At 42.4% G+C, this 20,294-nt stretch overlaps 1 protein-coding gene across 1 annotated transcript in view; it reads left to right on the top strand.

Annotated features, from left to right (window-relative positions):
* Positions 1 to 19,932, top strand: part of LOC104143511 (uncharacterized) — an 80,350-nt gene extending 60,418 nt beyond the window's left edge. Inside the window, exons 8-9 of the mRNA XM_009674052.2 lie at positions 15,707 to 15,784; positions 16,541 to 19,932. Coding sequence (XP_009672347.2) covers positions 15,707 to 15,784; positions 16,541 to 16,808 — 346 coding nt within the window. The 3' untranslated portion in view covers positions 16,809 to 19,932. The remainder of the gene's footprint in view (positions 1 to 15,706; positions 15,785 to 16,540) is intronic.
* Positions 19,933 to 20,294: the final 362 nt, after the last annotated feature.

Genomic DNA, 20,294 nt, shown 5'->3' with positions numbered 1-20,294 from the left:
GAACTGGGATGGTTTCAGGATGCTTTTAGACTGCAGAAAAGCCCCTGGTGAGAGTGCAGGGCCAGAGAGCATTGGTTTTCTGATCCAACTTTGTGATCGGGTCACTGTTCTAACTAATAAAATGGTTACCAGTGACTTTATTGTGATGGTACTGAACTGTGCTGTTAAATAAAATGTTGGATTTCCATAGCACCCATCGGGTCAAAGTAAGCTTTCCTGAATAAGGAATTGCTAGAAATTCTGCAGATACTATCAACATCATGTACATTTAAACCTTGTAGAAAGATTACTTTTTTTTTTCCCCTCTTCTCTCCAAATATTCTTCCACTGTTGCAAGTTGAATTCTCAAGAGCCGCATTATTTCTCACACTCCTCCTTTGTTTCTAAACAGGCTTTGAACGTAAAGGTAGGGCACTGGCTTTTTCGTGATCAGCAATGTCACTTTGTCCTAAGAAAATACGGGCAACCAAGATGCCAGCTATTCAGCACAGCTCAGCATTTGTAGGGTTTGATTCCCTTGTAATTCCCTTTCAGCACAGAGCTGCTATGCCAGAGGATGCGTTCACCTGAAAGGCAGGATCTCAGGACTGATTCAGTTCCACTGTCTGCACTAGCGTATTTTAAGATGCTAATCCCTGTTTGTAAGCTGTAATAAATAGGCAGCCTATTGCTTTAAGTAATACCTTGGTGGTAATAGGAATGAGTCACAATGATAATATCCTGGCTGTTTGACTGTGAACTAATACAAGTGAAAAATGTAATGGGTTCCCTGTTAAGGGGGCACCATTTTATTCTGACTGCTCATAGAGGCTCAGTATTCCATTTAAAAATCATAAATCTTAACAAGGGATTGGTGCAAGGGGCAAGTTTACTTAAAACTTTCTACCCTTTTTGCAGTTCTCCTAATCCCACTTCTCCAATCATCCTTTAAACATTCAAGAGCCAAGACGCATGTTCAGAGGTCAATGTTATAAGCATTCAAAAGGGAGAGATATGCTAGAACAGCTTTCATTCTAAACCTTCTTCAAGCGCTCTAAAAAATGTATGTGTGTGTTCTGTGCTGTCGTCCAGATGCATCTGCTGTGGATGGGAAAAATCATTTTTTTTGGCCAGGGACAAAATTCCTTCTTGTGTGAAAAGTGACCATTATCTTGTTTATACCCAGCAGTAATAACCATGGCTTATTGTGTTTCATCTGTTAACATATGTAGTGTGGGGAGCTGCGTTTGGTTTTGGTGTCTTTTCACCAGCAAAGCATTTATCACTTCTAAATTGGTGCTATGAGAATTTTGAGGACTTTTTTAAACTAGAAACCCTGACATTATGTCGGCTGTGAAATGGTGGGTAGCTTTCAGCATTTTTGACTGCATGCATCCAGGTTGAGGTAGTAGGTTGTATAGTTTAGAATTACACCAAGGGAGATAACTGTACAACCTCCTAGCTTTCCTTGGGTCTTGCACAAAACGGCGTGATGAGCGACCATAATTCCTCAGCAGTGTTTGCTCTGGACACATGGAACAGAAAGGAGCAGGTAAGATGCAGCTGGAAAACCTTTTCTTGTCTTGTGCCTCTCTAGAGCTTCAGAAATGTTCATTCTCTCAGCATTTTTTACTTATTGGTGCTATATCATTGAGTGTTTAGCAAATTCAGTGGACTAGTAATGCTTGTCTTCCTTTGTTAGCATTTGGGCAGCGCAATGTGTAACATTCCTAAAAAGCACCATGGCAACATGTCAGTGTTACTGCCTTCGCGGTCAGCAGTCAGAAGTCTCCAAAGGTAACATGAAAAACACCTGGTATTGTAACCATTATTGAGATATTTAAGTGGGTTTCCCTTTCCTCTAGTCTTTGACTGTGGTCTAGGGGTGGAACAGTGCTGTAGCCTACAGCAGCATGAGACCTGGTGTACTCACTGCCTCTCAGGAAGGGTAGAGGCTAGTACTGATGCTTCCAGCTAAAGCCTGTAAAGGTTCTTGTAGGAGTACCAAAATCTACACGGCCTTCGTGAAAGCTGTTCTTAAGGATTAGACATTAGTGATTATAGTTGGCTAAAATGGCCATTCCTAAGCTTTTCCTAGGCTTGTACAGTTCAGCCGGGGGTTTCAAGGGCTGATGCCTGTGGGCACTTCTAGTAGAGGTGATTTGCTTCTCCCTTGCAGCAATTTTGATTAAGGAGCTGTGCAGCTGCTTCTGAATTTGTTAGGGGGACTGTGTGGAGACTGGGCACGTGGTCATGACGGCAGTGAAAGGCAGGTCTTTGTCTTTACCTTTGGGCTGGCAGGCCTGCCAATCTGCAGTTCTTCTGGGCTAATGGGCTAAAGACCATGTTTCTAAGGTATCTTAGGTGCCTAAAATGTAAGGAAGATACCTAAATTTCTAGCTGCTAGTGAAATCTGCAGTTTTATTTGCCTAAATACACGAGGACTAAAAAAAAATTCTGAGCATTATCTAGTAGTATCTGAACACAGGAATCAAGCTCTGTATGTTGGCAGTGTTGAGGTCCCCTGATAGCCTGGATGAAGATGGTTGCCCTAAAGCTTAGAGCCCAGAATGCATGCTCTGCTGCATCTTCGGGCTGTGTGGCTGATTCTGGCACGAGTTGGGGAATTCCCATAAATAACATGGGGATTGCTTGCTAGTGGGCAAACTTTCTTAGTCAGTGAGTAAAAGCAACAAAATTCACTTTGTTAGGCTAATCTAAAAGCGTGGAAATGATAACAATATTTTAAGGTATCTAAATAACCTAGAAAAATATTTTTCTCTTAAAACGGCACTTGAAAGCTATAAAATTCGCGTACCCTTGTTTATTGAATACAGAGAGAAGCTGTTGAGTGTTATCCAGTGCTCAAGTATTAGCGATTCAAAGAGTGGATTAGTGGGGTTTTATTCCATTTTGTTTTCAAAGAGGTTACAGATATGACTACCGTGTTTTATAACTCTGCAGTTCCTTAGGACAAGGCAAGAATCAGGGCTAACACAGCATTGCTTCTGTGTTTCATGAAGGCGTATGCATTAAACATATGCAGCTAGTTAAGAAAGGAATATTTTTGGCACATTTTAGGCAGTACCTTAATTTTTTTTCCCCTGTAAATCTTTCTGAAGATGGAAGCGCAAATTTTTGAGCTGATGTAAATCCACAAGCTGCATTGACTCACATCCAGTGCAGGTCTATTCCATAAAGGTTTGTTCTTCACCTGTTTGGTGCCCGTGTAGCAACACCTTTGCAAATGGGAGATTATTACTCCCAAATAAGAACCTTCTATTTTTCTTCTTGGTGGTAACGTTTTAGACCTGCTTTGCACAGGTATAAAAGAACTTCATAAGGTTCAAAAATAATGCTTATTTGTACTAACACACACATCTGTTGCTATAAAGCTTAACTTTATGTGCCAGATGGATATGCAAATCAAATGATCTGTCTTTCTCCAGAGAACAAGGAGTAATAATTAAACAGGAGAATGGTCAGTGGTACATTGAGGTTGACAATAAGCGTAATTCAATGTGCATGTTTTTCTTCTGAACAAAATAGCATTCCAGCTCTCCCCCTGATGAGAGGAATGTATTGTCAATTAATTAGACTTCCATCATATGTCCTTGAATGCCCTTCTATCATATGCCTTCCATATGTCCTTATGTCATATGCCTCCCATATGCCCTCTATGTAATTAAGCTTCTATCATATGGCTTCTATCATATGCCATTTAAGTAAATTTCCAGGAGAATATGGCAGTGTTGCAATTGTGGACCTCTCGCAATGAGTAAAGGAACAACTCATGAGCTATAGATTAAACGAGGATGAGGCAAAAGGAAGGTGGCTAGCCCTAAGCAATTCTTTTACTTGCCAGTTTTGTTTTGTTTGGCCTGGGCAATGAACAAATAAGCATCTTATTTTTAGTTCTCTTCCATTACTCTTCCATTCCCAGTTTTTATTCAATAAACCTGTGAATAGTAGGATAGATAATAAGTGTGTGTTAGAGAACACTTGCATTGGAACGCAAAATGAAAAATTAACAACCCACCTTCAAGAAAATTGTTGGTCCTACAATAAAGAAATCTGAACTTTGATATTATTTTTGTCCCTTTAAGTCTATAGCATAAAGTGAAGTACCAGAAATGTCATGGTGAGAGAACTCAATGAGAATGAAAATGAGATGGTGTGCTTTATTTGAACAGAGGTCCCTGTTTTCTCTTACGGGCAGTGGGTGCAAATAGTATTGAGCTTTTCTTGGGGTGGTGATTGCTTGGTAGACAGTGTCCTAATGTACAAGAATGTATAGTGAAATAGATCCCAAATTTACTATGGCTTATTAAGGATAAAGACCAAAAATAGGCACTGATGCTTATATATGTAATAAAGAAAACTGCAAACATCCAAAGAATGATGAGATCATGAAATGGTTCCCAATGAAAAGACAGCTAATCTTCTCACTTGCTTTATATACGTTTGTGCGTCTGTACCCTCTCTCTTTCCGACAACTTCTGAGCCCATTTTCTAATCCCAGTCGAATTTGAGAGAGGAGCAGTGAGTTCCGAGGTTATCGTGCTCCGACGAGCTGTATAGAAATTGGCCGACAGGCAGAGGGAACAGTGATTTGAACGTTCACAAATTTCCCCTTAATCTTTTTTGATCTCACTGGCTAGCTTCTACTGTGAAGCGCAGCACCTTTTGTGATATGGCTAAAGTGCAGTCGGGAGGAGGGTTGAAAGGACCAAGAAAACATAAAATTAGTAATATATGCTGAGATGTCCAGACTGCAAAATGGAGAGCTGTTTGTAGCATATACCAGTTTACCTGGACTAACTGGATTGAATGAAGTAATGAGAACACTTCAGACAAATTTTCACTGGCTAATAACCAGCGTGTCCCTGAAGACTGTGTGCTCTGGTTGCTAGAACATGCTAAAACCCATACCATGACCCAACCCATGACTTCACTGCTATTTTTATATGCTCTGCCTAGATTAAGTTAGAATTTACCAGGCAATAGTCCTATATTTTGCGGTGTAGACATACTGCTAGTCACTATTTGTAGCATAGATACGTTTGTCAAAGATAGGTGACATGTCCTATTTTGGTCTAGTCTTTTTATTTTCAACTCGCTTCTCATTTGAAACCCCCCCCAAAAAGCCCAGTCCATGTGAAGGCTCTAGGCTATTACGGAATTTATTTTGAAGATTCATGTTGTGGTACTGCACCATCATTAGAGCGCTCTGGTGCCACAGTTGTAAAGTGCATAGCAATTGAAGTCTCTAAGCCTCTTGCAGTTTAGTAATTCTTCTTGACAAATGTGTTTTAGTGGTATTGGAAGAGATAGGGGTAAATTGTTGTACTCACTAGTTTTTTTTTTTGTTTGTTTGTTTGCTGGACAGCAAGAAAATACTTGAAATAGTGCACTGTTGCAAATTTTCTTCTGCTTCTGTGTTTTCACATGGCTGTGGTACTTGTGAAGGGTGCCATCTTAACAGTCCTGAAGGAGGAGGAACTCTGCTTATCCACAGAACTGGTACCTGATGGCTTGAAACCTGGTAAGCTGCTTTCCGACCGTTGTGTCCAGTTGCCTCACAGCTGTCGTTGGGAGCCCATCGGTGGTGGGGAGCATGCGCAGGCAAGGGCTAGTGTCTAGGACCTGAGTGCTGGTCCCTTAGAAAGTAGACTAAAGCTCAAAAAACTTTCACCGTTATAGGGATTTTTTTTTTTCCTTCTTTTTAAACAATGCCTTTCATCTGTTTCCACACCCAGCTGAAACTATGCTGCAACACTTCTGCTGCTAAATCAGTTGCATTAAGTACAGCCAAATTTGTACATAAAAGTTTTGTAAGAACTGGGATGAAATAGAATGGAATGCCAGAATGACTCATTGTTTAATGAATAAGGCCCTAAGTGTTCTATTGATGCCATTTATAAATCTGTATAAAATGTATAGAATTCATGTCATAACTGGAATTCCAAGCACAGCAACCTTGTGAGCTAAATTATGATGATGATAGGGTACTGCACAAATTAATATGAATTCTAACGCGCTTCTGCTTGAAAGCTGCTCAGACAGTTTAAAATAAGACAATTTCATTACACGGATTCAAAGCTAGGCCTCAGAAATGCTGCTACTCTCTCCTTTTGAAGTTGTGAATTACTGAAGAAGGAAGTTCTTTGTGTTGGAGTCAAAAGGTTTAACCTATAAGGGAGTAGTCTGCCCTTTCAAATAGATGTAGATATTGATCGCAATGTACAGTGTAATTGGAAAATAAAAGAATTAGCTGGAGTAGCCAGCTCAGTAGCCAGATGCTCAGCTATTTTGAAATGAACAATCTGAGGCCAGGGTAGAGATTTGGACCTGCGTCTTTCTTGCACCATTCATTTTTTTGTTCTTCCTTTTCCCCTTCTCATAGCTTGGTGGCTTAGATATGAAACCAGGTGAAGTTTAGTATTTCCAGTGTGAGTTTTTGTGATAAGTTGCTATAACCCATCCAGACTTCAGTGAGAGGCAAACTCTCACATGCATGGTGACGGGCCAGCAGGATTTAACCTTCTGATAGAAGCTTCCAGTCTAAACTGGAACAGAAAGGAAATCTGAGGTTTGGAAACTCCCCATAGCAGGGGAAGATCCAAAATGTTTTGTTTGGAAAAAAACACAGCTTCTTACATTTACCTTTTTATTAAACAGGCCAAAACTTCTAGTTGCCCTGACTCCACTGATGCTCCAGGCAGCCCCAGATGCATGTATTTGGATTTATATATGCAAAATATAAAATGTGTTCTCCCTGAGCAAATCTTCTTTTACATGCTATAGGGTGAAATTAGCCTCTTTGTGCAATGTCATGGCCCTGTTTCTTGGTTAAATAAGTTCAAGAATCAGGTTTCTGGGGCAGATAGGGAAAGAGACTGAAATTCAGTGCTCCGTGTTATATGCGGTGGCTCCTTCTTACTGCCCCCTTCTCTTGCTGCTTCCTTCCCAAGTCCATAGGAAAAAAAAAAAAAAAATGGAAAAATCCTCTCCAGTTAGATGCTCCAGGATTGTCTGAGGTGTACTGCCACTGGCTAGAAATGTTCCAAGAAGCTTTATTCTTCAAACCAGGAGGGTAGCTGCTGCTGAGGCTGAAGACACTTACCTGTGGGGAAGGAGCCATCAGCCTGCAGGTGAGGCCCTCATGGGTGATTGCGATGTAGATAAAAGTAGATAATAGCCAGTATTGGGTCCTTGATTTCCATCCTCCATCTTCATTCCTGGAGGTTCCTGCATTCAGGTAACCAGACTGCTGCATTGCTCCACCGAGGAGCAAATGCTGCGGGACAAGGTTTTCCCGTTGCCCCCTCAGACCATCAAGGATAAATCCAGTTCACGTGTGAGTCAACCGTTATTCTTTCCACCTTTTGCCAAGGTCTGATGACAAGACTGTGATTTCTCTAAAGCTTGTCTTTGTTACAGGTGTGACACATGCTGCTCATAGGGTTTCATTATGGCTTTCATAATGTATTAACGAAATGTCAGGATCGAGTCATTTATAATTAACAGTGACATGTAAATGTCATGTCTAACAGTTGTAGTATGAGAATATTTTTGTGAATGGGCCCTTTTTTACACATGCAACTGACAATGTCCAAAAAAGCCATAACCAGTCAGGCAAAGGGTGAAAGACAGCATTTCTTCTTCCATTTTTTTACTCACTGAGCCCTTGATAGGGAATTAAACCTTCTTGCTTGCTGTTGCTAGAGCCATTAAAGGCGGTTCATAGAAACAAAGCTCAAGCCATGAGCAGGGAGCTTTTATGAACATTTTAGGGTTTGATCCTGTAATAAGTGCTGAGTGGATAAACCCCTGCACTGTACTGATGGGAAGTTCGTGTGGGTTCAGTCTACGTTTTTGGGACCAAAGCCCGTCCTGCATGCAGAGTAGGGGCCGTACTACCAAAAAGTGCCTCAAAAAGGTACCTTCAAAATTGTCCCAAGCATGGAGATATCTGAAGCTGCTAGACTAGGAAGCATTTCCATTAGGAAGGAAAAAGAAATTCGGGATATGACTGAAAAAATAATGAGGAGGTAGAGTGAGAAATTCTCATGGTCTCACAAAGCAAATGCAAGGGGACATGCATTTGAAATGGTGACAAGTAGAACGTGTTTTAAAAGGCAGTTCTTTCTCGTCAGTATTTAATTAAAAAATGAAACTAATTGTCTTCAGAAATTAGTGGGACCAAGAATTTTGCAAGTGGAGAACAGCTTTGATACTTATATTTTTAATAGCCATACATAGAATTATGGTAATCCATGCTAATTACTTTAGAACAGAGTTTAGACTTCATATTTCAAGGTTTAGGATGCGGTGCAGCTATTCCAGACGAGGGAAGAACCAGTGGGAAGGACAAGTCAGCTGCCTGTGGTTGCATTCCTACAATACTGTGCAAAGCAGCTAACGCTTGCCGCTCTTGGAGAAGATGTATTAAAGTAGTGAGGTCTGGATTATGATCCAGTCTGTATCTGTGTCCTGCGAAAGATTAAGCACGTAGTTTCCCACTGACAAGTAAAAAGGAAGGGAAGGTAAAAGTTTTGCCTTCATTTGGGCTCACCTACTGAATAACTATGATGCAGCAGTATCACTAATAATTATGCAATGCCATGTCCCAGCTCCAGTCTGTTGCAGTTGCTGTGTGAGATGGGGAAGGATTGCACGACCACCGGTACAGAAAGGAAAGCGGAGGGCGGTGAAGTGATTTATCCAAGGTCAGGCAGCATATCGTTGGAGGGCCTGGGAGTAAAAGCCAGGCCAGTTGGATTGCAGGTCTGCATGTAAACATCAAACATACGTTCTGACCTTTTCTTTCTTTGCTAAATCGGTTACTTAGAAGCCTGGTATTATGAGAAGTAATAAAACCTCCAGAAACAGCGAGAAGGGTTACACCTGGATCTGCTTTCACATCCACTTTTCAGCCTGAGGTTAAAGCTGGTCTTCACCGTGCAAGAGAGTGTCGTACAGATATGCTCAAGCTATCGGTGGCTGCTCCAGGGCTTGTTGAGCTCAGGTGCAGCATGGCACTAGCGCAGCCCTGCTGCCCGCGGGCCTGAGCTGGCTCTTCCACATGGTACCAGTCAGGCTGGTGCTAGACTTGGGGCTGCTACAGTCAGTCCCATGAAGAGCATAGACAGACCCTCTGTATCCCTTGGCTTTAATGAGATTTAAGTAATTGTTGTAAACGGAAGGTCAAACCCATTCCCAGATCAATGCCACTGGTGTGGGCGTATTTTAAAGTTTGTTTTTCTTGTGTTTGAAGTGTCCATTCATCTCTCCTGACAAGGAATAGCCGTTGTGGCATCAGAGAGTGGTTTGCAGTAGTGGCGTTTGCACAGTCTGTCAATTGCCACAGCTTTCCCCTGGCTTTCCATTTCCTTTCATAAATGAGGTTGTTAGCTGAGAGGACAGGATTTTAAAAAAGAATGAGGAAAAGAAGGAAGGACAGCGAAGAATAGGGAAGGGAAGAAGTGAAGATACGATTGTTCTCTGTTACAGAAATCTTGCGGTTTGAGTTGATTTTGGAAATTGCCCTTCCAATAGCTGTTGCAATATGAAAAGAGTACTTATTTTATAAGGGCCTGAAGATATGTCAGTCGTATTTCCCTTTATTTGTGTATGAGAATAGCTATTGAATGAGAAATTAAACAATGACAGTCTTACTGGAAAGAAGTGAAATCAATGTATACTGCTTACTACGTTGGTAATGATGTCGTTAGACTGCTAAATCATTTCTGTTTCGAGGGTTCTAGGATATAAGTCATAAGTCAGGAAGCCATAACCATAGTGCTGTAATAAGTCCACGATGGCCCTATGTTAGTAGCTGCATTTCATAAAGTGACTACTCAGGATTTTGCATCAGAATTAGAGAACTGTGTTCTCTTCCTCCTTCACTAAAAGAGGCTGGAGAATATCCAAACTCTGCTGAGGGAATTGTTAGTGTGGCAGGTCCTATGACACTCTGTTTTGTTTATTATCCAATAGAGGGGCAATTTTTAATTGCAAAATATATATCCACGATCTCATTACAAGCTGCATGCAGCCCCTCAGGAGGTGGGCACACCAGCTCACTGCTGTGCATTTCAGAAGGAAAGAGGACCTCGTAAGACAGCGTGTCTTGGTGCTGGCTAGTATTTTATATATATGTTTGTATATATGTTTCATATTTCTGAATTCTCAATTATATTACATTAAGATATATAAATATATAATTGCATATAGATATTTTAGGAGATATGGCAAAGACATCTTTATGAATATATCTCTGATAATTGCGTTAAGTTGTACTTTAGCTGTGTTTTCTCAGACACTGTCATGGATTATTTTCCTAAGTACAGCAACCAACGCAAACGTTGTCCTTAGAGAACTTTTTCTTGAGCCCAGGGGACGTTTATGAATAGAAGAGAACGGAGGTAGTGAAATACTCGTAGTTTTCACTGTTTCTTCTAGATCTGCGCGTTCATGGGCGAAGCTGAGTGAAGAGCAATTAGTTTTTGAAGGCTTTGCATTTTGTATGTCATTTGGCCTCAGTTGTCTCATGCCTGTGAAGTACAGAATTGCAAACCTGTCATGACTAGTGAGCTGCAGAGCTGGAGAAGGTTGTCTGGAGTAAAGAGGAGTGCACGATAACTTCTGAGACTAGTGGGATGTAAGATCCCATTTCTCTGATAGCATTGAAGACAGTCTGTGTGCAGAGAGAGTTAGTCCTACACCAAAACTGTGTCAAGAGGGGCTGAAGAGCACCTAGAATTGGTGCAGTCGAGCGTGAACACAAAGATGCGGGGGTGCTTTGGGGACACTTCTGTCAGCTCGGAGTAACAAGCAACTTTCAGTCCGTTATTGAAGTCAAGGGTTAAACATCTAATCCATAAATTGGTGCTAGGAATTAAGGATGACTACTTGACATCTGAAATCACAGGGAGGCTTTTTCTGCGTAATAAAAAAGCCTCTTCAAATTATTTAAAGCATGCTTCTTTTGCATTTTAAAACCGGGAAGAAGCTGTGCAAGTCAGATGGGCCAATTTCTGCTCTTGGTTAGTAATAACTTAGTTCATGCAAATGACAGCAGGATTTTTCTCTTTTTCCTACCATGACTTTGAAAGGAGTTATATCCTGTTTTAGGTTGCAAAGAAAAAGCTTCCATTTGCCATTTACGTGGATCCTGCTCTTAATCCCCGTTGCAGAATCATGTCATTTGGTCATTTTGAAGCCTTGATTAAGTTAGCTTACAGACAAGCTCTAAGCAATAGGACTCAAGCATGTGCTTTAAAGCGTTGCTCAAGCACTGCCTCGAGACCCAAAGAGGTAGTGAATTCTGACGTAACTGTTGAAATTTTTGGTTGCTTCTACTTGTAGGACATAGGCCTGAAACCTAAATGGTAATTTGTTAGAACACCAGCGAGGAGGAAATGAATCTCTCCTTCATCTGGGTATCTGAAGGAGTTCTAAAAACTCCAGACAGGACAGAATTCCCATGGGAAAGTCCATGTTTGTAAAGCCGCCTCCTCTACTTGTGAAGCCCTTGGTCTGCCTGATGCCACATCATATTACTATGTAATGTAGGCTTTGCATTATATATTAATGCAGATTTGTCCTCAGATACCCTACTATGGAGAAGGCTGTTTTAAAATCTTTAATCGGGCATTAGAGCAATTTGCCTGTGATTTAGTTTTAAGTGGGCGAGGAGAGCGGTGACAAACGAAGCTGGGAGGCCCTAAAATTCTTTGAATATTCCATGTTTTCCTGGAACCGTTGGGAAAAGGCTGCCAGAAAGGTCTTGGCAGGTTTTCTAGGTGCCTGGCCAAGTCTGAAGCAAATGTGGATAGTTAATAGGCTAATGCAGTTCCTGTTCTAAGGCCGTACGTATATAACATACGTTTTTATTTAAGAAATCCTACCGCATGGAGGAGCAAATGTAGTGTTAATATTATCTTCCTGCAAGCAAATAGCAAGGGAAAAAACACTGTCAGCTTAGAAAGACAAAATAAGGGATCTTTTGCCCTTTACTTTTAGGGTCTTCAATTGTTATTTTAAGAAGAGAGGAGGTAGGAAATAAAATCAGTAGACGGGCAGTGGCTTTCCCGTAAGGGCCCCATATTCATCAGGAATGGCTTATGTAGCAATAGTTGGAGTCTAAGAAAAAGGCAGAAGTTGTTCAAAGGATGGATTTCCATTGCTAGATTGACTTTTTGTTGTTACCAGGCAAGTAATTAAAAATGGCAATTAAGCAGCAATGTGATCCAATAATGACCTGGGACCTGATGCTGCAGTTGGTTCCTTGTGGGCGGTCCCTTATAGCGGCTTGAAGCGTGAGGCCATTTATGTAGATGAGGGCGTAAGAATTAGGCATGGCTAATGACTCACGTCAGGTACAGGCGGGTTTGGGAGGATTTCTCTGTGGACCAGGGTCAGATTCATGGTTCTCCGCAGCCGCAGACAGCCAGGGAATAGGTGTTCAGTGGTGTGACTGGCGTGCGTTTGTCCTTGGAAACAGCCGTTGCAATTTCTCTCGTACGTCAGGTGACTTAGCTTTGTAATTTTAAAATCCTCTCCAGTGTTAGGGATTCTTGTTTGTATCAACTTGTGGGGCCTATCTTGTTTTGTTATTAGTGGGGAGAAGACGGTGCACAACCTCTACTGTTATAGCAGGACAGATTATTTTTTTGATTGAACCATTGGTGCAGACTCTGAAATTCTGCTGCAGACACACACCCCTGTGGGATGTCGGAGAAGTCGCTTGTTTTTCTTTGTTTTTATTCACTGCCTATGAAATAGAGGTCCTCTTTCCTCCGAAGGAGTATTTTGAAGACGGAAGTAATGATCATACAGATGCAGTCATGTTGCGTGGCATTTTGGAACTGCAAGTGAGCATGCTGTGTGTGAAGACTGTGTACATGAAGATATGTTTCCTCTGGACTAACTCTGTGCTGTCATACGCATTCATTACATGTAAAGAGTTAAAAGGATGGTATTTATAATCTAATAATACTTTTATAAGAACAAAATCAACGTGAAAAGGATATCGTTATACTTCAAAAATTCAATTTAAAGAATGAAATTTATTATGATAATAAATTAATTCAAGCGATCTGATATTCAGATTGCTCTGTTTGTTTTCTTCATTTTCTATCCCATGGAAATGTTATGTTGTCGCTTGGTATTTTAAAAACAACTAAATTTAGGCCTAGGGTGTAGCAGAGCCTGCACTGCAACGTGAAGTGATGCAGAAGTGCAGGCTGGCACCGGGAACGAGGAGACTGGCTGCTGCGCTCGCGTCCCACTGCTGTTCCTGGCACGCAGAGCCTGAGCAGTGTCTGATGGACCAAATGCAAGTCCTCAAAGGTTGCCATGTCTTTCTCGCACGCTGACTGTCATGCTCTCTGTCGTGCGCCTTTTGATATGTGACTTTCTAATTTTTAAAAGACTCTAGACACCAGTGAAGTAAGTGAAAACAACTTACTGGATATTAAGATCTCTGTGACCAGTTTCACAAGTTGTAAGGGCAACTAGACTTGCGTTCAGACTTTCCCTATGTTGAAGTTCCCAAGCCTGTTATTTCTTTCAGAGCGATACCTAAATGGCTTGGCATTTTGTTTCACCCTGTGAGAAGAGAGTCCTCGTCCCCAGGAGTTTGCAGTCTAAATAGATAAAGCAGGCAGAAAGGAAAGCACAAAGAGATGAAGAGACTTGCCCAAGCCACTTGGCACGTCACGTGGCAGAATGGGCAACAGCAACAGGTCCTTTGAATTTTAGCCACTGTCGTCCCCACCGATTTGGGATTCCTCTGGCCAGGTCTGTGCCAGCCTCTGCCTGTCGCTGGGCAGGGATCAGCAGTTTGGGCCCACCAGCCAGCATCAGACAATATTAGAGTGTTCTCTGTTTCAGTTTAATTCTTGGGCAATATTTGAGACAGGTATTTTTGTTGAGAGAAGTATATTCCCCTCTCCCCTCCCCTTCAGTTGGGGGCGGGAGGAGGGGGGCAACTGAAGGCTATATCCAGAGTACTAGAAAAACTGAAAAACTTTTTTTTTTGGTCTTTTATCTTTTAAATAATTTCATCTTTTCTTTAAAAAGAAAGCTGGTGCTGGTGAAAAGGGTTTGAGAATCGGACAGGAGGTCTGCAGGATGTTTAAGGAGGGTTGAGCTTTGAGCCTCTTCAGATCCCTGTAATCTCTCAAGGCTCCTTACAAGCATTAACTTAGGCTCACAGTCACAACTCCTTCCCCACGTGCAATAGGTGTGTTACCTATATGTGTTGTTTCTATGGAAGGGACAACTGGGGTGGAAGCAGGCTGCAGGACTGAGGGTCCGTAGTGAATTCATGGGAGAGCTGGAAACAGATCTGGGGACTGCAGGCATCAGGCTCTGCCCTGCGCTCGCTAGCTTGCAGTCTCTCTTTACAGAGAGACCCAAGCACTTCTTGCCTATTAAAATGTAATTCGTTCTAGCTTGTGCTCTTAGTCACGTGATTTTCCAATTGAATTTTCTACTTTTCCTGCTAGGGCAGATTCCCCAAATGTATCGAAACTTTCTGGATGTTTCTGAAGTTGAATCGGCATTCTGCAGTTTAGATTCTAATCCTATAGCCTCAGCGTATGTTACTTTTACTGACTTTGGGGTGGGGGGGGAAGATGAGTTGATTGAAGGGCACCATCTTTTTCGTGCAACGATTCTATTGAAATTTCAAATAAATGAAAAGAAAAAGCATTGAATGTTGACCAGACAACGTTTCTATTGACTTCTAATGTGTCGGCCTTGTAGATGAAAATATTAATGTAGTTCTATCACTTAGTGCCTGAAATATTTCAAAATTTGTCAAGACTTTCAGTATGAAACCTCAGATCATGAGAAACGATGTCACAAGCTCAAAACAGGTTAGATTTATTTAAAATTGTAGTGCGGTTCTTGCAGCTTTGGTCATGTTTTGAGTGAGTCGAGGTTGATTTGATATTTTTGCTGGACCTGAAATCATGTGAAATATGAGGGTTTTCAGGTGCTTGATGAGATGTGGAAATGGCAAATCATGCAGGAGTAGATATACTATATTTTTGCGTGACTTCATCCAGATGAATTTGAGTTTCACCTTGAGTTTCAGAGTTTGGTTAAATCCAGACAGTATGGGAGAACTCGCGGAGAAGGGCAGATTGTGAACTCCCCATAGACAGAATGCACATAACTCTAGGTACTGCATTCCTGCTTCTCGTACTCTCTCTTTGAAATTGGATGAATTCATCTCTGTAACCTTTCTTTTCAAATCCCTCTGCTACATCCACTGACCTTTGGTTGAACTCTTCCCATTTTCCCAACCTTGGTTTTGCATAAGGGCACTGGACTAGTGTGGAATCCCAAGCCCATTGCGGTATGAAGTGAGCAGAGCTGCCTCTTTTTGCTTTTTCGCTTGCTTTACTCACACCAGGATTGAATTGTTTTGTGGCTTTGTCACCCTGTTATGTTAAGTGTCTCCATTACCAGGGACTGATACAGCTCAACCTTAGCAGAACTGGAGGGAGGGAGAGGAAACACAACGATCTCTTTTGCATAGAAAAGCTGTCAGGATAGTGCTTGGGTTAGATGATTTGCCATCGTTAATGTGCGTTGTTGGGTTTGGAGGTGAGAGTTGGTGGGAAAGTAAGGTTAAAAGGAGCTGTCAGTGATGGAAAAGAACTTGCATGATCTTCAGCCACACTCCATCCTCTCTTTTGACTAACAGGGCATCAGAGGAGGATATTGAGAGTAATCTGGACATAGCAGCTTTCTTCCAAGGATCTCAAAACACTCTAAGGACATGGTAAGCATTGTTGTGACTGTTCTACGTGTGGGGACACAAGGTAGGAGGAGGTGACGGGATTTTATCACTGACTTGATGTGAAGTGAAATTGGACAATATGCAAGACGATGAGGTTCAAATTAGAAGCCTTTGGTTGTCAAACTACTCGTTTGCTGGATAGGGTTCAGTTCTGGTCGTGCCCAAATCACCACACACTTTCCCAACTTTCCTTTTCATAGATGTGCCACATGCTATGAATTGTGTACCTTTGTACCTTGCTCCTTTGTACATCATTGTTGAAGTTCTTCACTCATATTAGTAAACAGCTTTTTCTCCGCTACAGACGTTTTATTCATTTTTAAACTATTCTCATATATTTGCATATGCTCATATATGATGTCCCGGCAGCTCAGACAGGAGTACTGTTTTGAAGATCTCTCATAAATGATCTCTGTATGGTAAAATCACCACTTTTATTTTCTCTGCCACAGGAGGATGAAAGGCTTAAGTTGGTCCGTAGCGAGGTTACAGACTTGTCTCAAAAAGGCCTTGTGGTTTTATAGCTAATGCTTAAGTCCCTAAATCATCATCTCTGTCTGAGCATCCCTTCTCCTATGTTTCTTCTTCTTGGAACTGCTAATTCCAATTGGTCTCAGAAAAAGCAAGAATAGTTTGCCCTTACTCTGCTTTCTGCTATAACCATGCACCTACCAGGGTCTCTTTTTCCTTTGAACCTATGCCCCATGATTAAATTAATTCTTCCTTTCTGTTTTCCAGCTTTTCTCTGCAACCTTCCTCTCACTCCATTTCTATGAGAACTCTTCCTGCAAATTGGGTCCCTAAGAGGATTAGTGAAGGGGATACCAATTTATTTATACCCACCTCAGCGTGGCAGCAGACAGACATTGTAAGTTGCTGGATTATTAAATGGTTTGTAACATGTGAAAGAAGCTTCCTTCTTCTAGTGCAGTTCAGAGTGGACAGGTGTCTACATCACAGCCACTCTGAACTGACCCCCAGCTCCTGCATTTTTTTCTCTTCTTAACCTGTTCACGTTGGCAATACAAATGGACATGCTGAGGAGACTAAGTGGACTACAGAGATTCAGTCCCTTCAAGTGTGAGATAGACTGCTGTAGGGATACATTATTGCTATGTTGTAGATGCACATTATTGCTGTTCTCAGGGCAAAGATGCCTTTGGTCACCACGGAAAAGTTTTCAGGCATCTTTCCGTTGCACTTAGTACACTGGAAAAAAAAAAAAAATACAGAATGAGGGAGAGAGATAAGAAGCCAGGAGAAAACCCTCAAGCTTTCTCTGCTTACACTTCCGATTCTGGATAGCTACAGTGCCAAGCGATATTGCCATTTCAGTCGTCTTCTACTGTGCCTGGCTTGAATGATCCCAAAGGAGCAAGCGGAGGTAAATATACGGCTATGATCAAAAGAGAGTAAAGCCTCTATTATTTGTGCCAGCCTACAGGCGCTTAGGTTTTGGAATCTGAGTCTTTGAAAAACAAGGTTACTTGGAGCTCTAGTAAATAAAGTGTCTGGATGTTAGTGGTGATTCATAAAAGCAATTAAAAAAGGAAAGTGCTTTGCCACTGAACGTAATGTTTTTGGTTTGAAGACGTCCCTAAGTGTGTTTGTAATGCTGCAAGTAGTGGTCAGTGGATAGTGACCGCTGTGTTTAAGATTGCAGATCAATTTCTAGCATAACTCTTCTCTTCACATGGTTCTGACAATCTAAAGCATTCGTGTTTGTGTAGTTGAATCTTCCTTATTTAGTCTCAAAGTATTTCTCCTCCCTTCCCTCTTCTTACATTTGTGAAAAAAATCTACACAGGATCTAATCTTTTCCATGGGAGAAGTGTTGTGGTTTTTGAAACTTAAATATGGGAAATGGCAGATGCTTGAAATTGGTCAAATGGTTTGTTTTTTGCAGTGCTACCCTCTTGTATTATGGCCCTGACCTTCCACGAATAGAAAACATCTCATTTGTACAGCTTTCAAAGTGATTTGCAATAAGCAAGACTGAACTCTGTTAAAACATGATTAGAGTTATTGCTATACAAAGATCCCCAGCTTGGCCACGTTACCTAAGTGCAAAGTAGACTCCGAGGCACGTTCTGCAAGCTTCTCCCTACGTGGCTTTTCAAGTCGTCTCGACCAACCTGTTGGTTCATAGCGATGGCTATTAGGTTCTGCCACTGCTGTTCTAGAGCAGACGCTTCTTGTCTTACCGACTCATCCAAGTGGATGCCTCGGGTTTCTCTGGGGGCCTGCGCGTATTCCAAAGCTGGGTCTTCAATTTGCTTTGCCCCCACATCCTGCCCTTGATTAGACCAGACATATATGCTAAGGGAAGCAAAATAGTTTACTGATTTATCACGGATCATTAGATGGAGTAACTGTTCTTAAAACATCACCAGTATAGATACAATAATTAGAGATGTGCTTTTGTTAACATTGCCAGCCTCTACCCTCTTGTACAGTACCCTTGGGTACTAAATAATTACCCACTTTGTGTGGTTATCTAGCTCACTAATTACCCACAAAAATTGGGGTCAGGTGTTAACTGCTTGAAATAAGTATCCTCCAAAGACTTGGTTAAATTGTATGAAGAAATGATGTGTTTGCAGCAAAACTTTAAAAAATCAAACATTTTGGGGAAAGGAAGATAGGGGAACATGAAAAAAACAATGGATGTAAATCATTCTGTGTGGCGACAAAATCTTGCGCATCGCTGTGGTGCTGAGGGAATCTGTATGGGGAGTCAAAGGATGGATGGCAGATACAGACTCTAATCCAGTCTCCTTTTCCCAAAGATTAGATCCTTCAGTACATAGGGTTTGATTCTTCCCCTATCTAGGCTGATGCCAATCAGGATTATGCTGGTATAAATGAGAAAAATTGTATCCCTGGGTTCCTGGACTGACTTCATTGCATATTCCAACCTCCTCTGTTGCCCAGGAATTTCTGCATTGCACCCAGTAATTTAATTACGGATTGTGTATTTATTTCCATACGTTTATTTTTGTTATTTCAAACTCTGTATGCATGCAGCAGAATTTCGTTCTAAGGCTGCTGCTCATAAAAATGTAGCTTGCTTTGAGTAATAGTTTGATTCCTGTGTGCAGGGAGTTACCCCAGTGAGTCAAAGATTTCTAGATAGCCCCACCCTCCCCAACTTCCCGAACACTTACACTGCACTCGCTTTCTCTTTGCCAGACCCACACAAGACATCTAACTAGCCCAAATCCCAAGAGGCAGCTTCTGCTCCCTCCTGCATTTCAGCCCCAGAAAACTAGGAAATAAAGCCACAAAAGCCCTAAAACCAAAGCCCTTGAAACACCTGGCACGTGTAACAGAGGTATATTTAATAGACTGTCTTCCTAACCTGGTTTCTCGCATAGGTGCCATCTGTCTTCAATGCAAAGGAGAGTGATTTCAGTGAGAGCTAAGTAGGTGTTTTGAAAATCCCAGCACGCACCTATCAACATCTTTGGGTACCCAAATACCTTTAACACTGTAGTCCTAGAGCAGCTGTGCAATGTGCAGCCTAACAAAGAAACCACCTTATTTATTTATTTATTTGTGTTTGGTGTTAGGTGCTTTCTCTCCCGTGGAGTGAGTAGCACCTTCTGTTCCCCCAAGCGCCTTTTGCAGCCCCCGTAGAGCCAGGTCTCAGGCGTTACCGAGGAGCCCCCGCCCCATGGCTCCGACAAATGCGGAGTCTCAGGTAAGGCCCCACAGATGGCTCGGTGTGCAGTGTCTTCTGGGGCATACCTGTGCTCCGCATTGTGCAGTGCATCTCTGGAAAATGCAGGCATCAGCCTCTTAAAGCACAATGCAGATTTAGTCGTCATCTTTGTCCCCCCCCCCCCCCGCTGATGTTAACTGTCTGTATTATTATTTATTGTTATCAAGGGATTTGGTTTGATCAATGAAGTGTATATGCGTCTGACGGACATTCGGAGAGGAAATGCTTGGAGAATGAGTAACATGTCTGCAGCGGAGGGTGTGTGAGAGGCAGAGAGAGGCAGCATCGGTACTAGAAACATTGACCGATGAGTTCATTTTAAAATCCAAGGGCATATAGCTGGTAAATTAGCACATATTGCAAATATAGTCTGGTGTGAGAGGCAGCAGTGCTGCCATTGAAGAGAGGGGTGGGTGCGGAGGGGTGGGGGGGTCGCGGCGGAGAGGTTGTCAGCTCTAAAGTCATCACGGGCATGAGCGAGGCAGGCTGCCTGCCTCGGTGCAGACGCGGGGCGTGCGATTTCCACGGGCGGCTGCGGGCTGCCGGGTGGCGGAGGGGCGGGCGGGCGGGCGGGCGGGGGAGAGGCGAGATAGCAGCGGCGGATTTTATTGTTTTAAACCCCAGCTCCAGCCGGAGGGATGCTTAGGCGAAGGGCTGCAGCCCCCCCCCCCCCCCCAGAGGCCCCCCCCCCCCTCCGGGCGCCCGCCCCGAGGAAGGTGGCGGGGGACGAAGGGGCGCCCGGCTGCCCGGGGGGCTCCGGCGCTGCGT

Source organism: Struthio camelus, chromosome 22 (assembly GCF_040807025.1).
Source record: "Struthio camelus isolate bStrCam1 chromosome 22, bStrCam1.hap1, whole genome shotgun sequence".
In the NCBI taxonomy this organism is placed as follows: domain Eukaryota; kingdom Metazoa; phylum Chordata; class Aves; order Struthioniformes; family Struthionidae; genus Struthio; species Struthio camelus.
The sequence above is the reverse complement of the archived record's forward strand: the minus strand, read 5'-3'. Positions and strand labels throughout refer to the sequence as shown.